Source organism: Leptonotus elevatus, chromosome 10 (assembly GCF_054856555.1).
Source record: "Leptonotus elevatus isolate MCC_2025b chromosome 10, RoL_Lele_1.0, whole genome shotgun sequence".
NCBI lineage: Eukaryota > Metazoa > Chordata > Actinopteri > Syngnathiformes > Syngnathidae > Leptonotus > Leptonotus elevatus.
In genome coordinates, this window is record NC_141248.1 from 1778131 (window position 1) to 1801071 (window position 22941).

A 22941-nucleotide genomic window follows, 5' to 3' on the forward strand; every position below is an offset into this window, starting at 1 on the left:
TTAACCATACTGAGTTAAGTGTTTAACAACCAAAGTCTTAACAAAACTCAGAATTCTTTAAAGGGGAAGTCAACCCAAAACTTTTTATTACAATATGTTCTATGAAGCCCCATTAGTCTAAGCATGGTATTCTTGTTAATATTGTGTTTGTGGAAGATGAGTTAAACAGCAAAATGCATTTGTCAAATTTGCCATTTGCTGTCGACTAAAAATGACATCATATATGCTCAGGGCTCAGGTAATGACCAATCACACCTCAACTTCAGAAAATAAGTGAGCCGTGATTGTTCGTTACGTGAGCCCTGAGCAACTGTAACAGCAAGTGACAAAATGGCTACCCCCTGAGATGGGTAAAAACGAGTAGAACTTGCTGCTTTAATTGATATTCCACAAATGCAATATTCATCAGAGTGCTGTGTTTAGTTAGACTAGTGGGGTTGTATAAAACATTGTAAAAAAAAAAAAAAACTTTTGGGATTGACTAACCACTTTAAACTAAATGGCAAAACTCACCAAGTGACTATTATGTATATAAACAGCCATGGAATGTTAATGCCATTTTGTGTGCTGTGCTGCACTGGAACCTCTGATTTGCAATTTGCAACAATTCTTCCCATAACAAATAAATGCATTACAAATATTTTTTGTAATTCATTTTGACATTCTTAGCTGTCACATAAAGTACGAATTTTATACATTTACATAAAATGAATTTAAGGTTATGTTAAAGGTGAGGTATTTAGTTTTTACTCAGAAATAAACACTTCTTAAACACTGGATGTATACACATATAATCCTTCTCAATCAACACCTCTGGGCTTCTGTTAATGTGTGTACTCTGTCAAAATTGAGATGGGCAGCTTTGATCTTTATTGTGAGCAGAGGCTTCTACCTTGCAAGCCTTCCATGAAAGCCTTGTCGATTGACTTTTCTTCTGATTGTTGAAGCATGCACATGTGTCCTAGATGCAGCAAAAGAGGTCTGCAAATCCCTCAATGTGATGCACACGTTGGCTTTCACCTGAATTATCATGGGTCTTGTGGGTCTTGCTGATATTTTAGAAGGTCATCCACTCTAGGCAGGATTGTAGTAATTTTCAGTGTTCTCTAGTTTCAGATGATCTGCTTCACAGTGGAATGATGAAGCTCTTTTTTTTTTTTAGATTACTTTATAGCTTTCCCCAGGCAGATGTGCTGTCACTACCCACTTCCTGAGGTGCCTTGAGATTTATCTTCCTCTCAGCATGACTGACCTGTATGGGTTCACCTGGGTAAGCCTAAATTGATGTGGTTTTGTCTCTGTTTCAGTCAGTGATGCACAGTTTATTCGCTAAACCTCTCTCATTTCAATTTGTCCTACCTGATTCTACTTGACTGCTTGTTTTAAGCAATGCAGCTCAGGGTTCACTTACTTTTGCACCTACATGAATTGACCAAAAACTCTTTAATTTAGTTTTGACTACACAATTGATTTTAAATAAAGAACAATGCATGGAATTGATAAACCTACACCTGGTATTTCATATAAAATGTAATGGTTCAGATTGAACAGGAAGGATGGCTGCTGTGCACTGTACTACTTCCTGTTTACAATGGATTGCCACTACATATATATATGTATTTATTTATTTTTTCCAATTTTATTTCAGACTCAGGGTCCACTCTTAAGAACAAACAAAACAAGCAAAAAATAAAAATACAAAGATTAAGAAAATACAGTTACACATTAAGAAGACAGGCATACCAGTGTTAACATATTTTTGACGTAGCGAATTGCACTCCATCCAATATTCGTGAGTGACATCAAAATTTTATTTTGAGACTTTTTCAGTCTACCAATAAAACTATACATTAAAGTTCTTAGTACAGCTTGCAAAGTGTTCACTCGCTCAGAGACAAACATCTCAGTTACACTAGTCCATCGTGGCCTTCTTAAAAGTACTCGCAGAGCATCATTATAGGCCAGTAAGCCTATACATACTGGCTTTTTTATAACTATGCCAAAGCGTGAGTTTGTTAACATTAGATTGGTATGATTGAAAAAGTTCAGGGCTGCTGACATTCATGCACTGACCCTCAAACCACATGTAAACCGGGTTTGAATTAGTGAGGTAACAACTACTTAAAGAAAGTAGCAATGTTTTTAAAATGGGGTTACTTTCAGCTGAAAACTACATGGAATTAATACCATTTTAAAATTTAGTGAATTTTTGTTAAAATATTTTATATGGCATTAAAAATTAATTAAAACCACATTTCAAAACTTATACAAAAAACGACTTTTCCCTGTTGTAATAAGAACACAGCAAGGTTATTTTAGTTAACTAAAACTAACCAAATAACTAAAACTAAAATTCCCAAAACATTTTTGTGAACAAAATAAAATAAAAAACGAACATGCCTTTTAAAAAATTAAAAATAACTGAAACTACATTTTACATTTACAAAACTAACTAAAACTATAATCTTACCTTTCGTCTTTGGTAATTAATACATGAGCCTTTGGGGTTGATTTTAAATGTGATTGAAGTATATTTATTTCAATATTAACCTGAATAAAGACTTTTTGTTTGTTTGTTTTCCTTTGTGTTTTTACCCTCTTTTTTTTAAAACCAGAATAAGGACGTTTGTCAGTGTGTCGTACAGAAGTGACGTCATCTAGCAGCAGCCAATGTAAAAGCACCTTCAGATGACATCACTGCAGGTGCCAATTTTGCGTGTTTGACTTTTGGCTTTAATGCCTTGCCTTACCTGCTTTTTCATTTAATTCAGCCATAACACAATGCTTAAGAAGGGTGTTACTTATTTCTTTTTACCATGGTATTTATTAAATATTGCACACAAGTAATACACAAAAAATAAATAAAACGAAAACTAATAATAAAACTTAACTAAAACTGAACTAAAAATAAGCATTTTTGAAATAACTAAAACTAATACAAACTAACAGAGCCGCCCTGAAAACGAATTAAAACAAACAAAATTAAAACTACCTATAATGAAAATTCCAAAACTATAATAACCTTGGAACACAGTTGCATCAGCCCCAGGTGAGTGTGTCTTTGTTCATGGTGTAACCATTGAGGCCACATTTACTTTCAAAAGGTGTCAAAATTATTTGTATGGAAAAGTAATGATTATTGAGATTGTGTTTTGGAATGGTTTCGTTTTGAATTCATACATGTGTGCAAATTAGATCAGTTGGCCAGTAATATTCATTCATTACATTTATTGGCCTCTCTTTTTTGAAGATCAGATCAAGAATAAAGACTTGACAGACTCAAAAAGTATAGTTAGGGATCCGAATGTACTGTATCATGAATACAGAATGTAATCTGTCTTCCTTCACAGAAAAAAACGAAACAGTCCACGTCATCTTGTATTCTTAAGATAAGCAAAAATTGACAGTGAAAGACATTCAGCCTTTTAACCAAGTACTGTTTACAGTTCAAAACAAAAGGGAAAATGTATGATTCCTTCTGTAGTATGTAATGTAATGAATGCACGGCTTTTGAATGAATAGGTCCTGTAAATGCCAAGACTCATGTACACTAGGTGTGTTTATTCACAAATGTTCCAGTAGCACTAGTTTTAAACCGTATATCTCAGAGGAGTGACATCTTGCTAACCCAGTCTGACCAGCTCCATTGCCTGTTACATGCTCCTTTGAGCTCTGTGGTGATTTAACTATTTGCTTCCTTCTACTGATGCTCCTCCACATTTATAGGAATTCAGTGGTCTAAGTCATGCATCAGATCGATGTAACCATTGTGATGATACTGTGTTCATTTTGAGTGATTGCTACATTTCAAAAGATTTACTTTTACTCTTATTAAAGCTTTCCACTCCCAAAAAGTGCAAATACATGCTACAGTGATCGGAATAGGATCCAGATGAATCTGAGCTTTTTTTCTTTTTCTTTTTCTTTTAGAGAGAGAGAGAGATAGATTGATCTATGTATAAGCTTGTGCGCATTAAGTGGGAGAAAAAGTGATGACAAAGGCCTTCGAAAATACAGTATTATTTTCAATTTGCGGCATTAAAGTGATGGGGCCCAAAGTGATTATTTTTTTGTTTTTGTTTTTGTTTTTTTATCACAGTGCGCCAATTCACCAAGGCTGTAAATTCTGTTCTAGGCTAGATGTGACTCCTGTGGGCTGGCTGATCTCATGGGTCCTTAGTAGGAATGGTTTTAAGGTGATGGAATGTCCTTTGCAATCACACACGCACGCACGCACGCACGCACACACACACACACACACACACACACACACACAGCATTACAGAAACCCAGCAGATGGCCTGGAGACAAAGAGTGTGTGAGGATGAGAGCAACCCCCCCCCACCCCCCTCCCCACGCTCAACACTCTGCCCCTCACTTTTTCTTATGAGCCCCCCAACAACCAGCACAAGTGCATCTTGTCCAGAAGGCAATCTGTTGTGCCTCTTGGCTAGCACACACACACACATTCTCCCCCCAAACCCCCACCCTCCATCTACAGCATCAGCTTAATTTCTCGTTCATGTAGATTGCAATTTCCCCTTGATTTGTCATCCTTTTAAACGTGACTGCTTTTAATATGGTGACATTAGCCTAAATGATTCCTGCTGTCCTAAATTAGTTAATAGTTGACATTTGGGGGCCCCTGGCAGGTAATTCTCCTTTTGACAGTACAATTGAACTGGCTTACACTGAGGGGCTATTTGGTAAAGAGCCATTTTGTGTAAGTGCTCTCAAGGCCAGTCAATGATACTTGTAGAGACAATGTCACCCTCACTGACACCATCAGTTGATTATGTATTGAATTTGAACAGAAAGGAGGCTCCAGGGCAGAAATATAAAGTATTAGCAGGGTGAAATCCAAGGCAAGTGAAGGGAGGGGGTTAGATTGTGTGCAGATATAGAGCTGTGTTATCAACATTTGAGTAAAAAGTCAGTCCACGTTGGAGCATAATTTGGCCAAGGGGTATGGAAGTAAATCTGTGCCATCAGACTTTGAATTTGTAACACTAAATTTTACATCCCCTCCGTGAGTCATTACTTTATAGTGGTAGAGGGGTTTTGTGTCCCAATGATCCTAGGAGCTTTGTTGTCTGGGGCTTTATGCCCCTGGAAGGGTCACCCACAGCAAACAGGTCCTAGGTGAGGGACCAGACAAAACATGGCTCGCTGACCTCTTATGACGAGTACAAATATTGTATCGTGGTTTCCCTTGCCCAGACGCGGGTCACCGGGGCCCCCTTCTGGAGCCAGGCCTGGAGGTGGGGCTCGAAGGTGATTGTCTGGTGGCCGGGCCTTCACCCATGGGGCATAGCCTGAAAAGGCAACGTGGGTCCCCCTTCCTATGGGCTCACCACCTGTAGGAGGGGCGCCATGCCCATAATGTGGGATGCACAAAATGTTTGAAATATAGTCAAATAAAACGCTATAAATCACTGCTGAGTTTTTCAAGGGTGTGAATTTTAGTGCTGACATTTTTACATACAATGTGCGTCCCAATCAATTGTCCCTTTAAGTATCGACAATTGCAAGCTTACATCACAAGTCAAAACTCAGTGAAAGGAAGCTCTCTGCTCATTGAAAAGCATTGGTCTCTGGATCGTTGTAAGGTTTGTGAGCATTATTTTGATTTCGAAATGAGATGAAATATCGTTTGACTACTATAACAATGTGCTTGGTTTGTATGCTACACAGTAAATTCTGTAATGTAAAATTAACTCAAGAGTAAATTTTGACTCTATTTAGATAGGGACCAAATAGACTCAGTTTTAGAGTAAATTAAGATTTACACTAAGAAAATAGTAAAATAAAAAAACTATGAAAAAAATGTATAAAACTCACTCAAGGGTTAAGGTTTGAACTGATGACCTTCAGTTTGAGAGACTGCCACACTACCACTTGAGCTATGCCCCTCCTACTGTTTGCGTTTCACCAAGAGACCAAAGATCGTTTTTGGTCTGTTGGAGTTAGGAAGATTCCATGAAATCATGAAATCAGCTGCAACTGACATGAACGATATACAGTGGAACCTCGGAGTTTGAACGTCTCGGAACTCGTACAAATTCGGACTGCAACCAAAAATCTGAATAAAAAATGCCTCTGTGTTTGGACTCATTTTTGGAGTTTGAACACCCAAGCAAAGCAAGCTAAGCCGAACATACCTTGAAAATGGGTACCCGAGTGAAGCCGAGCGAAGCCGAGCAATGCTGAATGCTCGCATTGTGGTCGTTGAGACGATGTACTGCTCATTTCCAGTCAGATCGTGATTACTCCTGGAGGTGCTCCATACTCGCGAGTGCATTTTGATTTTTCCACGACAATTTTTTTCGCCATGGGCCCAAAGAAAGACAACAGTGCCAGTGGCAGCAAAGAAAAACATACAGTGCTACGAACCACAGTGGAATTAGGAAGGAGATTATCACGCAGTTGTAACTACTGTGACTACTTATGTAAATACTGGCACTTAGCTGTTCAACAACGTGCCTGACATTAAACAACGCACGCAAAACATCAATAGAAATTAAAATATAATTTTTTTTGTTTTTGAAGCTTGGGAACGGATTAATTGCATTTACATTAACCTATGGGGAAAAAATGTTTCGGAGGTTGAACAACTCGGACTTTGAACAATTCGCAGGAACGAATTATGTTCAAACTCCGAGATACCACTGTACTAGGAGAAAGCAGGAGCTGCGAGGCTCAGGGAGTAGGACGGCTGTCTCCCAAGCTTGAGCTTGTGAGTTTGTTCCTATGTTGGGTCACTTTTATTTTTTATTCATTCTAATTCTTTATTTTACTCTCTTCCAAGAGTAAATATTACTCTAAAACTGAGTCTTTTTGGTCCTTATCTAAATAGAGTCAAATTGACTCTACAGAATGTACTGTGTAGTCACAGGCAAAAGCAATACAATACGCCGTTTGTTTTCACCGTGTATAGTAAGCATTTGCATTGCATTGCATTGCAGAAATATTAGAAATGCCCGGATGTTCGGAATTGTCAGTACTCATTAGTAGTTGCAATCCTGCTTCATCTGTTATCACACAGGTCATCACATTCTCTATTCTATGTATTTCTCTGTCATCACTTTAGTTCTTCAATTTCAGAATGAAGCTGGCAGCCTGCTGTTCTCTTAAGATTTGGACATTTGTGACTGATGGCCAGCTAAATAGAAAAGAGAGAGATGCACACATTCATTTGATCAAAATTGAAGTCTGACTAGATTGAAATGTGGTTGACCATAGTGTTCACATCTTTTCAGATTACCCAGAATGCTCTGACGATTGCCACACTGGTGGGGAAAGTCACGCTACCAGCGTCATTTGTAATTGTTCAGAGAGCAGAAGAATGTCTGTTATGCCTTCTTGTGTGGCGTGTCCAGCGGTGTAAAGTTAATCCAAGGAAATAGGCTCGGAACACTTGTGTGCTGCCCTTTCTTGATAATAAAATGTGGTCTTTAATCCTGCCAAATGGCTTGAATCCACTTCTGTTTTAGTTCCGTGTCGCAGGGAAACGAATGAAATAAAAGGTAAGGCTGCTTTAATAAAGTTTAAAACGCAGGAAGAGCATCCCAGTACGATACAGTGGCTTTTATTTTTCGCCTGCGGCATTGCACCAGTCGCTGTGAATGACACCGGAAGCGCACAAAGATCTCTTAACTTCCGGGTTTTGTGAAAAAGGTCTATAGTCTTCATTTTGACAATGCCAGGGTGTCCAATATCATTCATCTCTCTTAGCACTGCTTGTGGTGTAAACGAATTGAGTGTACTATCTTGTTGGTAAGTTATTATCTTTGGTCACGCACTAGACGCTGTGACGTATTGCACATACGCTGTTGACATGTACGTTGTTGAGTCTGTTGAGTAAAAGCTATCGTCCAGCTCACAGTGGTCCCACAAGTTTTATTTGTTCAATTAAAAAACATGACACTGCTTTCCTTATTTTCATTGATACCACCGCTCTGGTGCCCCATAGAACACACCCTTGTTCAATAGACAGTTCATTTTCAGTTTCATTCAATTCTTCTAGATCGATCTCTCTCTCTGTCTCTCTCTGTCTCTCTCTGTCTCTCTCTCTCTCTCTGTCTCTCTCTCTCTCTCTCTCTCTCTCTATATATATATATATATGTCATAGGAGTAATCCAAAAGTAATTAAAATATTCAAGTTACATTACTTTAATTATTATAGTATTTGGATTACGTTACTAATTAAATTTTAGCACCTTTATCGGAATACATTTTTAAAGTAACCCTCCCAACCCTGAAAACATACTTAGTCAATTTATATATTGCAAAAAGATAATAATAATTAGCAGAATGGCATTTAGGTATATATATAAGGGCGGCTTGGTGGGTGACTGGTTAGCATGTCCGCCTCCCAGTGTAGAGGACGTGAGATCGAGTCTGGGCTTAACATGGTAAGCATATGAGCATATGAGCATGATAATGTTTTGCCACTTTAGAATAGGGGTTGAAAAAGATGAGTAAATGAATTGTTGATATGAAAATATAGTTTGTTCATGATAACAAAAGGTAGTAAATATAAATAAATTAAATTAAAATATAAGTTGTAAATGATAACAGTCTACAAATATTGGCGGAATCCCCAATATTGAACGTTGGAATAAATCTGCAAAAAGGTTTGTATTACAGTCATTACCACAGATACACATTTTTCAACATGAATTCATAATTGCCCATCATGACTTCATCTTTTTACTTATACATTTTAATTATTAGTAATAGTATTTCTGAATCATGAGTTAATCATTAGTTCATTCAATATGAGTTAACATTTGCTCATCATGACTTCATATTTTGTTTATGCATTTTAATGATTCGTAATGGTTATTTCTTAATCACGAGTTAAACATTAGTTAATATTTGCAAGTTATGAGTTCATTATTCTAAAACAATAGTTGCAAATTATTAGTTCATCATGAGTTCAGATAATAGCTCATCATGACATCATCTTTTGTTAATGCATTAACAAGTTATTAGCTAACAATTTGTAAATTATTCCTAATCTTTTCATCTTTACAATTTATTAGTTCAATATGAGTTCTCATGACTTCATCTTTAATGTATTACAAATGGTTAACTAACAAACGTTATTATAAAGTGTTACCAAATATTGCAGATTAATGCAGCAGCAACAACAACAAAATCTCGATTGTGATTTGCAGATTGAGATTTCAACAGATAAGTGTGGTAATAATGAATTATCAAAGATGGAGGAGTTAGCAGGAAGATGGCGTGCCAACCCGTATCAACTGTGTTAGCTACTTCATTGAGAAACAATGGCAGACAAGATGTTTTGTGTAGTGTCACCCACATGCTCCTTGCACCACTATTGTCTCCACTCGAAGGTGAAGAAGGGGGAGGAGAACATGCTTGGAAGAGGCGGTGGTGCTAGTTGTAGTTTGATCGTGTGTGTGTGTGTGTGTAGGAGGAGGAAGAAAGCACAGACGGTGGTAATTTGATGTACGTCCCTTGGGGTATTTGATGGATTATTGCTAAGCAGCCCCCTTCACGGAATCGCCACCTGATCTTTGGGGCTCGTGCCCCACATATAAAAGGCTGCAGTAATGCTGAACTCAGCTTTTTCAGCATCCCCCCGGCCCCCTAGCTCTCTCTCTCTCTCTCTCTCTCTCTCTCTCTCTCTCTCTCTCTCTCTCTCTCTCTCTCTCTCTCTCTCTCTCTCTCTTGTGCCTCTGTCTCCTACACACCACTTTCCATTTTCATCTCCATCCTGTCTATGCTTCCTCTTTTTCTGCAGTTTTTTCCTCTTCTCTTCCCTTCCGAAAAAGCTGAGCTTGTCAGACATTTTAAGGCTTTTTTTGTACTTTGGAATTTGAGCCACCTGCAATATTAGTGCATTTTTACCATTATTTTCTTTTAAAAAAATCATCAATCTTTTCACTTTTTTTAAATTAAACGAGAGGCTGAATAAGTTTATTTTTGTTTATTAAATTATTTATTTTTTAAATTAGGGTACAAAATGCCACGCTCATTTTTGGTGAAGCAGCCCAAGGTTCACGATTCCCTGCCTTCAAACTACTATCACCAGAATGACCATCACTGGGATGATTCCTACTCTTTGACACATGCCATCACAGAGTCAGCTACTAACTTGGCTGTCCGTTTGAGTGAAAATGGTGAGTTGATTTCCACTTCTTTAAGAGTATTTTTAGTGTAGTAGCATTTCTTCATTTGGGACTCAAAGTGTTTTTCCGTTGTAAAATGATAAATGACAGTAGTAAACTACTACTGTTTGTGTGCTACTACAGCACTCACCTCACCTCTCAGGCCCCATCCGTAAAGAGTTGTTTTGTAACTCAGGACACTAAATAGTATTCAAGTCACACCAACTCAATCAGGTTAATACCCAAACTAGATTGAACATCTGTCTTTGGCTTAAGCTGAATTCTGAACTTAAATGATGGGATATGTGTATGTAGGGAGCAGGGCAAAATCCAACATGCTCTTTTGACTTTCAAAAAAAAGAAAAGAGAACCACATGGGACCGTGTCATCCTTAGATGGTGCAGGTGCCCTTGAGTCTCACCTTTTATCGTCCCCCACTTCCCTCCTCCCCACCTCATCTCTCCATCTGATCGTGCAGGATGTTAGATAGCCATAGGGAGTAGGATTGCAGCAACACAATCCATATGTGGAGCAGGGTTTTTAGAGGATGGCTATTGACCAGAAAATAGAAAGTGCTGCAGGTAATCCAATCAAGGGCAACATGAGCACTACATTGGCAAGCAGTAGATTTTAATCTGTAGTATTTGTGATAATAACAGCACGTTGTGCTTTGTCTTTGGCTATATTTGGCTATGGGGAGCACCCAAAGAAATGCATGAACAGATTTTGCACCCTCTCATCACCAACCCCATTCGAGTTGAATCATTTGCCCCCCAGATTCAGGGTGCCAGCTGTCTGTTTGCCTTTGTTTTGCTGTGTGCGATGATGGACGTGGTAGGGGCTCAATAAAACCATGCACTGCTGTCAACATCAGACACTTTCCCCCCTTCCTTCCCTCTCATACGCTCAGATAAAGACCCTCCTTTGCCGAAATGCAGCTTACCACCTGTCACTCAGTTGCCTCATTACCATACTCATGAACCCCCTAAAAATGTCACAGATTGGCAATGATCTGATTAAAATGATTTAGCGACTTCACTGCTAAGACTGAGGCACTGAGTTAACGGTGAAAACTAGAGATGCTACGAGGCGACGACAGGTGGATCGATCGGGAGCCAAATGATTGCACACTGGATCTTTTGCCAAAGTCAGCACAATATGTTTGACTTCTATTCAGACGTGATGGCCTTTCAGAATTTTTATTTAAGAGCACTTGTTGAAGTCACAAGTTGTATTGATTGGGACAACTGCGCCAAAGGACTAATTAATATTTCATACTCAAAGCCTGCTGAAGCTGACTCTCACAAATCGCTTACTGTATTAGTTTTCATATTGATGAATGTTTGTAATAAAGAGTTGCATTCATTCATTCAAGTGGTGCATTAATTTACGTTTTTCTGGGAATGCGTGAATATATTGTCTGATTCCACATTACTTACAGTATTCACACAATTTAAAGTTAAATATCAACTTATCCCCATTGGCTTTCAATGGGACAGACATTGAACTTTTTCTAAGTCCCTCTTTCCATGTCCACTTCCATACATACAACTTCTCATCATTACCAGCTTTCTGATACTGCTCAGTGGCGCAGTTGATTGGTTGGGTTTGAATCCCACCTGGGTCAGCATTCCCACGCAATTTCTGCAGAAATTGCATTTAGTCTAGTTCTGATTCTTTATTCTTAATTTTTCAACTCCTCACTTTTTCGTTGTCATTCAACTCTCACATACAACAGTCGATTTACAAAAACTCACACTACCAGGGCTCATATTTTTCTTGTTCAACATGCTTACAGTTTTTGCACAATTCAACGTTTAATATCAAAATTCTCCCATTTATTTTCAATGGGACTGACATTCGACTTAAGTCAGCATTCCACTCCTTTACATACCAATCATCCTCATTTGCAGGTGTCTGATACTGCCTGGTGGCGCAGTTGTTAAAGGGCATCGTCCAATAACCAAGATGGTGTAAATTTGAATTAGGGATGTCCCGATCACGTGGTTGCTGACTCGATCGGAATTGGACGTTGTCTCCTGATCAGGACTCGGTTAAATTTATGTAATAATTTTTTATATAACTTTTTAATAGATCTGGAGTTGTGCGGTGGCACAGAGTGAGACTACATTTTTCCAAACAGCTTAGCGTGCGGCATGGCGTCACTTTGCTACAGTGACACTATTTGCATAATGCCATCAAGCGGCGGGGCTAAACAAGGAAATCACGCCGAAGTAGATGATAATTTGTTATCATCTTTAATGTGGAAAGCGGAGACAGTGCAACTTGCACTGTGTGCAAAGTGAGCATTTCGCTTGGCAGAAAGGATATACATTAGATGCGTTGCATGCTTCCTCGCTGCTGTGCTGCACTTTACAGGCGCTGGTGACTCTGGACATGCTTCGGGTCCTCCCCGCGGATCCGGCTGCGGACGTGTTTTGTTTCCTCCAACCAGCCTCCTCTCGCCCAGTCCCACGGATCCCCTTCCGGCGGCGCGAGCACTGCTGCCGCCCTCGGACCCAGCGCCAGGGGGGGGGGGGGGGGGGGGGGGGGAATGTTGTACTGTAACATTTTGGTTTTGTATGGGTTAGGGTTTTGTTTATTTTGGTGTGTTTGTTGTGTCTTTCTGTGATTGGTGTTTGTCTTGTGTTTCTGAGTGTTTCCCCTGTCTCGTTATGTCTGATTACGTCCACCTGTGTGCATGTTCCCTTCCCAGTGTGTTTGACCAATCGGTGCCCTCTTTCTATTGTGTTCCCCAGGTGTGTCTCATTAGTGTTGGTGTATTTAGCCTGTTGTGTTTGTCCAGTCGGTGTGGGATCATTGTCTACGTCAGGTGTCGAAGTCCTGTTTGGGAGTCTGTGTTTCCCGTCGCGTCAAGCTAAGCCTCATCATAGTTAGGTCGTCTTTGTTTCAGTCTAGTTGTCTACGTATTAATCTAGTCGTCTACGTCTCAGTCTAGTCGTCTACGTCTCAGTCTAGTCGTCTACGTCTCAGTCTAGTCGTCTACGTCTCAGTCTAGTCGTCTACGTCTCAGTCTAGTCGTCCTCTTCACAGTCTAGTTGTCCTCGTCACAGTTAAGTTCTCCACGTTCCTGCTAAGTTCTCCACGTCCAGCCAAGCTTCCCAAGTTCTGCCAAGTCAACCCCGGTCAAGCCAGTCCCGTCATGGCAACCAGCCTCCTCTCGCTCAGTCCCGTCATGGCAACCAGCCTCCTCTCGCTCAGTCCCGTAATGGCAACCAGCCTCCTCTCGCTCAGTCCCGTCATGGCAACCAGCCTCCTCTCGCTCAGTCCCGTCACGGCAACTAGCCTCCGCTCGCTCAGTCCCGTCACGGCAACCAGCCTCCGCTCGCTCAGTCCCGTCACGGCAACCAGCCTTCTCTCGCTCAGTCCCGTCACGGCGACCAGCCTCCTCTCGCCCAGTCCCGTCACGGCGACCAGCGTCCTCTCATGGGGAACTGTCTGCCCCCGTCTCCTCCAGTCATGTCTTCCCCAGTCCTCGTCCTCTCACCTGTCCCCACTTGTTCCAATAAAGTTTCTCCTTTTGTTTACAATTCCTGTGTCCCTGATGTGTCTCCTCGCCTTTGGGTCCACCCTCTCCTACGCGCACCATTTCATGACAGTTTTCTTAGTTTAACCACAGCTCCACTCACCATATAAAGGGTGTTGGAGTGGTTTTGTTTAAAAAAACAAAAAACACTTTTTTCTTCTTCTTAATAAAATGCCGAGGTATCTAATCGGGACTCAGAATTGGCCGATTTCAAAATGAGGTTACTCGTATTCGGATCCAAAAAAGTGTGATCGGGACATCCCTAGTTTGAATCCCAACTCTGAATGTGTGTTGCAAATGTGTCAATTTACAAAATACACTAGATGATATGCATACAGTTGATATAAATATAATATAAGTAAATATATCATGAAATGCGTTAATTATCAAATAAATGTGGATTAAACCCATAAAATCCATATTATTTTTCCATGGCAGCTGTATTATTCAGAGATGGGAAGTAACGAAGTACAAATACTTTGTTACTGTACTTCAGTAGTTTATTCCAGTACTTTGTATATCATGAAATGTGTAATTATCAAATAAATGTGGCTTAAACCCATAAAATCCACATTCATTTTCCATGGCAACTGTATTGTTCAGAGATGGGAAGTAACGAAGTATATGTACTTCGCTACTTTAAAAAAACTACTAAAGTACTGTAACGAAGTATTTGTACTTCACTACTGTACTTCGGTCGTTTTTTCCAATACTTTGTAATTCACGGAGTATTTATTTTTTTAGAATACTTTTTACTTTTATCTGTTACATTTTAAAAACAGTAGCTGTACTTTTTACTCAATACATTTTCAAAACAGGGTCGTTAACCGTTACTTTTGTTTTACGTTCACGACAACGATTAAAAAGAGGAGTGCAAAAACTCCGGTCAATGTTCCTGGCTCGGCCAATCATATGAAGCGTTACACACGGTCCCGACATCCCCCGCTTGTGATAGGCTCTATCTCAACCTATATGAGATGAAGCGGTGGAGAGTGTTGAAGTTGAAACGTGATTGAAACTGTCAACATTATGGACGCGACTCAGAAGAAGATAGCGAGTCGGCTGGCTACCAAGTCCGCTCACCCATAGTCTTACCTGCGGGAAATGTTCACCTTTGTCAGCTTAAAGAACAATTCATGGTGAATGCATTGTGTCTTGTGTAAAGCTAATGTCCACGTGCTAGCCGCCTGCAAGAATTCCCTGTCCAATCTGAAATAATTTATTGAGGTAAGGTACAGTAAAGCTAAATAGTCATTACCCTTTCGTTCGCTTGGCCCTGGTTAATGCACTGATCTTAATATATGACTGGATAGCCTATTGCCTGAGCAGAATACTGTATACAACTATCCGGCATACATACAGATTAGACATATACAGCTCGTAGGCATAGTATAGGGGCGGGTGGTCACTATTTTTTAACAAGTTAAAAATAAAAAAGAACAAGTGGACGGCATGTGCTGCTTTGAAGACCCCCTTTTTCCTTTATCGCTCAGTTCCTTAAACCCCAATATTAGATTTGGCAGAGGCATCTTTTGTTGAATTGCAGTTATAATTCTTTCATAAGAAATATACAAGTTTCCCCCTGTAAACATCATTAAGCATATAATTTATACATGTTTTTTTTTATCACTTATATATTTATTTTTATTATTGATATATGCAAGTTGTAAAATATCTGGTTTATGTTCAACAAATTTAAAACATCATAAATCATGCTGTCAAATTAAGGAACATCCGGTAAAAATACTTTTTACTTTTACTCGTAAAGTACATTTTAGAGCCTCTACTTTTTTACTTTTACTTGAGTAATTATTTGAATGAGTACTTTTACCAAAGTCATTTTTTATGCAAGTAATTGTACTTTTACTCAAGTACAGAATGTCAGTACTTTTCCCATCTCGTATTATTTCACTTAATTCAATATAATTATGCAGTGTTCCCGAATGTATTAACAAGTCAGTTAGCTCAGTGGTTAAAGTATATGCCAATTGCGTGGGAGACCAGCGTTTAAACCCCGGTTGGAGCAGGTTTTGGTCCAACTTCATTTTCATATAATAATCATTGTCCAATTATTTCACATCCATTATATTTAATGTCATTTCACATTTGTAAGTTTTATTCATTAAATTTCCATATTTTCAATGACAAAATACACTCATTCAAATTCAACGAGCTTTCAATATTATATCGTATTACTCAATACAATTATATACCATGTCACAGATTTTTCTAAGGCAACAATCGTCCAGTGGTTAAAGCAAGAGGCTGGTGAGTTAGACACTATGGTTTAAATCCAAATTTCATATAATAATCATTGTCCAGTTATTTAACATCCATTATAGTCAATTTTATTCCACATTATTATTACAATAAAGTGTTACACAAGAATTCCACATACATTCAAATATTAGCTTTCAGCTTTCAAACACAATTTCTCCAGAAATTGCACATCTAGTTAGAAAAACTCTTTCCGACCTTAAATGTATCATCTCCCCCCCCCCCACAGGCTCCATCCATGATTACATAATTCCCTCAGTGGTGCAAAACACAAAACTGTCCAAGATGGCCTCTGTGACGTCGTACTCCCAAGGATATGGTGGTAGCAACGGGGACGAATTCTCTGACCATGACATAGATGATCCAGACAGCCCAGTCTCTAGCACCTCAGTCGAGTCAGATATGGCAGTGAGCGCCATCGATGCCTTACTCATCTCTGATGGACGCTCTAGCCGAAGACCCAACCAGAGGTGTCAATTAAACAGCAGCAAGGGTAATGGGTCAGCGGGCCACAGTTCAAAATCCAAAAGCAAAGGTCGTCACGTGTGCTACGAGTGTGGCAAATCTTATGCAACGTCATCTAATCTGAGCAGACACAAGCAGACTCATCGGAGCCTGGACAGCCAGCAAGCCAGGAAGTGTCCCACCTGCCACAAGCTGTACGTATCAATACCTGCAATGTCCATGCACATGCTGACCCACGACTTGAAGCACGGCTGCACAGTGTGCGGTAAAGCCTTCAGCCGGCCGTGGCTCCTGCAAGGCCACATGAGGTCCCACACCGGTGAGAAACCGTTCGCCTGCGCCCACTGTGGGAAAGCCTTTGCGGACCGCTCCAACCTGCGCGCCCACATGCAGACGCATTCGGCATTCAAGCACTACTCGTGTAAGCGCTGCCACAAAAGCTTTGCACTCAAGTCTTACTTGAACAAACACTACGAATCTGCATGCTTCAAAGGGCACCAAGCAGAGGACGAGTGCAGCTCAGAGGACTGACTGACTTTATTCTTTCGATGAAATTATCCCTGCAACGGGTAATACTGCTTGCTAGGCCTTTTAAGCTTATCACATGCATGCGTTCTTAATCCTGCCTTTTGATACATGCAATAACATTTAAATAACCACTCAAATTCTTCAGGAATTCCGTGCGAAGATAAACTCAGAATTGTCTTGTTTTAGGAATTGTATTTAAATGGCACATTTATTTATGAGCATCTTATTAAACAATAAGGTAAAAAAAAATGTTTTATTGAATAATGATTTGTGTGTTATAAATTCAGGGTGGCACAGTGAACAAGAGTTTAGCAGGCCCGCCTCTCACTTCTGAGGTTGGGGGTTACTCCACCTTCCTTCCACATTCCAAAATCACGCTTCTTAAATTAAATGAAATCTCTTTAAGTGTGAATGGTTGTTTGTATGTAATGTATGTGACCTTGCCCTGTGATTGGCTGCTGAATAGTCCAGCATCTCGTCTGCCTCTTGCCCAAAGTCAGTTGGGATACTGTAGGTTCCAGCTCACCAACTGCAGCGACCCCACTGAGGATACGCAGTATAGAAAAATCGATGGATGGATTTATTTATTTGACAATTTATTTGTACTTATTATTATAATTTATTGTTGGGCTGATTTCAAAGCCATGAACTGTTTTGTTGTGAACAAAAGCCACAATTTATTATTTCCTATAAAAAATTATCTATTCTGTCTGATTATATTGTTGAAAACAATAAAGATGATCAAATAGAATACTTAATAAATATCCTTCTTGTTTATGGTGTCAAATTATGCAAACAAATGTTCATCCCATCCTTTCCCAGCCATTTTCACTGAAGCAACCCCCTTCACTCCCGGCTGAATTGCCTAGTACCTGGCGATTCGATCCGTGTCACGGTTCATAGGTCATGATTCGATTTAATACCAATTAATCCCGATACGAATCTTTAGGTTGATTTTTGCGACTTTTTTTTTTTTTTACTCAAATTCAAAAAATACTAATTAGTAAACTTGTACATGCACACTGTAAGATTTGTATGAAAATGTATTTGTTTATCTGAAACTTCAGGCTTATAACTCTGAGTCACTGTATTTAACAATCTGTTGCAATCTGTTTCATGTTTGAACAGCATTGAAATAAAATATTAAGGCTTAATGTTCCATTAATATAACATTCTTCCATGCTTAACGAGTGAACCCTAACCCCAAGTAAGACATTTTGCTGAATATTTCCATTAAAAAAATTATGTTTAAACATCGATTCGGCTGCATATATTGCTGAATTATTATTTTTTTAACACCCTTAAAAACCATGGAACCTACCAAAAGAAAGATTGGAGTCTCTTCTTTCATCAGGAAAAAAGTACATGTGTGTCTGTTTCCGTTTTGCAGCAATTAGCATTAAAATATAGCTAAGTTTCATCATTATTCACAAACCTGTTGAAAGCACTGGGAAAAAGAGCTTGTTGTAACATTGCCCTGGCTGATCTCTTAAACTCTGCTGCCACCTGCTGGCCGTTTTTTTTGTAATAACTACCATTGCTTTAAGCCACCTCTTCATGTGAGAAGCTGCATCAAAGCCTTCTGTATGCTCTCGCATAAAATAAAAAAAACCCATAAAAAACATTACATTTTTGGGAGTGCAGGACAGTATATATAAAAAAAAGTATTTATAAATTTTTGGTTTTGAATGAGTTAAGCTTAAAATCCACAAAGTAACACACTCGCCTTGGTTCACAAACTGCTAGTGATTTTTTAAAATAGAGACAAATTTAAACATACAGTGTATATATTTATATATATATATATATATTGGGAGGGTTACTTTTAAAATGTAATCCATTACAGTTACAAGTTACCTGCTAAATTTTTTTGTTAGTAACATAATCCAAGTACCATAATGTTAAAGTAATGTAACTGGATTACTTTTGGATTACTCCAATATCGAGTTTGCTCATGAAGACAAAATAAAAATAAATATCACCACAATATATATTCTATTTGCGGGTGATAGGGACCCGGGCAGCCTACAAATAGCAAAAATCCTTGTGTAATTAAAAAACATGTAGGCTATTGATTGATTAATTGATTGACTGATTGATTGCTTGATTGATTGAAGGCCATATGCTGTTTTCGCACTGTCACTAAAAGCAAACACCTCACAGTTTGATAGATAGATAGTGTCATATAAGGACTATATCCACTGGACTTTACGACAGTAGTCCGACATGCAGTAAAGCGCTGCTACTGGGTTACTAGGGCAACTCCCGCACGCAGGCTTGAGAGCCGTTAGTGACGTTACTGCTCGTGTTGGATTGTACTGTTTTCTAAGCAACAATAAAAGTGTTCCCTGTTAAGACATACACTTGTGCCACTGGATCACTTTACGGACGGACGGACGGACGGATGGACGGATGGATGGTCATCCAATGAGGATGACGATGTGTGACATCAACTGCAAAATGAACTTTTATTCCAGTCACAAGTTTAGCTGTGTATATGTTGGGTATGATGTTTAAATAGTGAATTGGTGGGAGGAAGATTTGTTTGGAAGGTGTAACTCACATTATGGTTGTAGGCTAGCGGGCTAACTAGCAAGAAGCTACAGCGCGTAGCATGCCGCTGGACTCTCAGCTCAAACTTTCGCTCCGAGTAAGTTCCAGTGAATACCGGTCGTCATTTCCTCCTCCCGTCCGTGAAGCTTTTTCAAACTGCCCGCGTGTGGAGGACACGACTGGTCAGTTAGTTTGTTCCCACCTCCCATGTAGTAACATGAAGCGTGCACGCGCTCTCTCTCGCTCTGTCCTTCTCTCTTGTTAGAAGACCATCTTTATCTTCCGCGTGTTTGTTTTTTTCCGGGTAGAGAGAATGTTGATTTTCTGAATACAGACTGGAGATCGGTGAACAGTTCCTTCGAAGGATTTATTTTACAGAATATTCCGGTCACTCATGAATGACAGACAAATGGCTGCTTCTCATCACAAGTGCCAAGATTGCTGACACTTACAACATTCTTATACTGTCTAGAAGGGCGGTACCACCAAACCCCCTTTCCCCCAGCCCCCAACCCCCCCTTCTTCCCCAGCGACAGACATACATCATTCAATATACATTGACAGATGGCCTTTTGATGTGGAAATATAGTAGGTCTCAGACCTGACGTCACCGAGCATAAGATAAGACTTACAAAGAAATCTTACTAACACATTGACTTCAACCCCAGACAAATGGCCCATTGTTGTGGAAATAGAGGAGGCCCTTCAGACATGACGTCACCTGGAGAAATCATTCAAACACTCACCAAGCTTTACTGAGGAAATGAAAACAGTTATGATTAAACTAAAACAGTTATAACTAAATCAAAACAGCTATAACTAAATCTGGGCAGAAGACCCTCAACACTCTCTTGCTCTGTCCTTCTCTCTCTCTCTCTCGCCCTCTTTCGCAATCTCTCTCATCGTAGAAATTGTAAACCCTCGAAGTAATCCCCATTTTTAATAAATGTACCTGTAATATGGTTACATGTTTTTTTCCTGTAACTGTAATGGTATACAGTTACTTTTTTTTTATCTGATTACATAACGGCGGTACATGTATTCCATTACTCCCCAAGCCTGTATATATATACATATATACACATATATATATATACAGTGCTCAGTGCTGCTCAAAAGTTTGTGAACTTCTTGAGCAATTTGGATTTTCCAATTGTTTCAACCTGATTTTGTTGTTCAATTACATTTCATATGAAATGACAGGTGTAGATTTATCAATTCAATGCATTGTTCTTTTTTTTAATCAATTGTGTAGTCAAAACTGAATTAAAAAGAGTTTTTGGTCAATTCATGTAGGTGCAAAAGTAAGTGAACCCTGAGCTGCATTGCTTAAAACAAGCTATCAAGTAGGATCAGGTAGGACAAATTGGTAGCTAAACTAACCAGCCATTTCACATAATTAAGTCACAATTGACATCATAGCGATGATTGTTATCATGTCAAAGGAGAATGCAGAGCAAACAACAGCAAAAAAAAGCATGAATAAGAGAATTACATAAATGTGTTGATATTGTTTTCCCCTCTTATCCTGCTTGTGAACTGATGGCTCCCTCCTCTGACATCGCTGGGTGAGACTCCTGACCCAGATTTACAAGCTGTTTCTGTATTTTGTTCCTCCTACGTACATGCCAGCAGAGGGAGCACCTCGTAAACGTTCAATTGCTCAGTGCTGGTGGAGTTAGGATTGTTGCACCAGTTTTGATGAAATACTAATAAGTTCAACATTACTGCAGTTTATATAAGCATCACCTTCCATTCAGTCATGTCTGGAAACTGCTGTAGCCTGACCACATGAAGCATGCTGGGTCAGGAGTCATGAGAACTGAGCTTGCTGGCCCAGACCAAGCCCTATACCAAAAGCCGAGTGAACTCAGCCCCTGGTGCCTCATGGGAAATAAGAAGTATGTGTCTCAATAGACCTCAGACTGGATACAGCTATTTTTGACACAATGGTCAACACTGAAGACTTACAGTACATCCATACAGTACATACATGTACTAAGTGTACTAAGTTGGGAATGGTTACTCTAAAGTCTAAAGTGTATATGTACAGTATGAAAAAGTATTTCCCCGCTTCTCAAATTCTTTTTTTCCCCATATGTTTTCCTCTTTATTGTTTAAGATTATCAAACAAAAGTAGATATCAGACAAAGCTCAAGTAAACCTAAGAATCATTTTTTTAAATGTTTCTGCCCCCCCCCCCCCTAAATCATTAACTGTGGCTAATGATATATTTTTTTTAAAGCAATAAATGCAAATGCAAGACAGAATTTCAGAAAAGGTGCATCCGTGGTAGTGTGATGGTGTGGGGATGTTTTTCTAGTTCAGGACCTGAATTATGGTGTGAATAATGGAACCATGAATGCTGCCTTTCACCAGTAAATACTTAAGGAGAATGTCTGGGACTGGCCATAAGTTTGTGACCTCAAACTGAAGTGCACTTGGGTAATGCAGCAGGACAATAGAGATTCAGAAGTTGACGTCACGTGTCCCAAAATGGGATTTAGTGAAGCCATTTTGACAGCATAGAAAACGCGTCTGCCACTTTGCATGAACGGCAAACGCCACTTTTAAACAATGATTGACAGCTGTTGTGGATCAGCTGCCACAACAAGAAGAGACACAAAAAAAAAGGATTGAGCATGCTCCAGGCTACCAAAAGAGGAACCAATGCGTAGCCAATGTTGCGCTTTGTACATGGTTGCTGAATCAGATGTTAACTGTTACCACACGCAAAATATGGGGGAAATAATCTGTTTTGTTCATTTGTGCTGCTACGGTTTAATAGATATTACACAGTTGAATTTAATAACTGACCAACACCATAAAGAAGACTTTCTACGGCTTAAATGACAGCGACCGCGGCCGAATTAGCAGCTGCTAAGTTGCTAACGTACATAAATAACACTGCAAGACTTGCGTGAAACTGTTAACTTCGAGGGCAATTTGACCACACATAAAGGGGAAATATATCCGGATTGTACAAACTTGTAAAGTCTTTGTATGATCAGATTTGAAAGCGCTTACCGGCAAGAGAGGGTTCCATGTAGCAGCATCGCTGAGTTGAAAAAAAAGCACTCCTGACACTTCATCGCCAATCCAACATGTCCGCCTTGCGCATGTATATCATGTCCTTTTCATCAAAGTGACTGTCAATGTCAATCCGCTTGGGCGGAAAGTTGCCGTAAAAAAATGCTAGTTTTTGCCCTCCTCGTTTCTGTAGATGTAGTGACATCTTCCAACAGTATGGATGCATTTTCCAGAGTGGGACAACATAACAAAATGAAAAATCAGTGTGACTTCACCCCTTCATGCCCTAACAGCGTGCACAGACAAAGGAGCTGATCACCTCTTTGGGTGTTTGCCAATTAACAAAAAGGATATGACCCGTCACGTCCGTAACAGGCAGCGGATGGCCTTTTTATAGCC

General features: G+C 39.5%; 1 protein-coding gene across 3 annotated transcripts; it reads left to right on the top strand.

Annotated features, from left to right (window-relative positions):
• The first annotated feature begins 139 nt into the window (after positions 1–139).
• LOC147166727 (transcriptional repressor scratch 1-like) lies at positions 140–17773 on the top strand. Of its 3 annotated transcripts, XM_086086594.1 has the most exons (4): positions 140–1270; positions 2616–2703; positions 9990–10154; positions 16196–17773. In XM_086086594.1, the coding sequence occupies exons 3-4, from the start codon at positions 9998–10000 to the stop codon at positions 16960–16962; spliced, it is 924 nt and encodes a 307-aa protein (XP_085942720.1). In that variant the 5' UTR covers positions 140–1270; positions 2616–2703; positions 9990–9997; the 3' UTR covers positions 16963–17773. The 3 variants fall into 3 exon arrangements, 2 of the variants coding, with proteins under 2 accessions (XP_085942720.1, XP_085942721.1); XM_086086595.1 differs by lacking the exon at positions 2616–2703; XR_015096253.1 differs by lacking the exons at positions 140–1270; positions 2616–2703; positions 16196–17773 and adding an exon at positions 12522–12665 and having other exon boundaries at positions 10010–10154.
• Positions 17774–22941: the final 5168 nt, after the last annotated feature.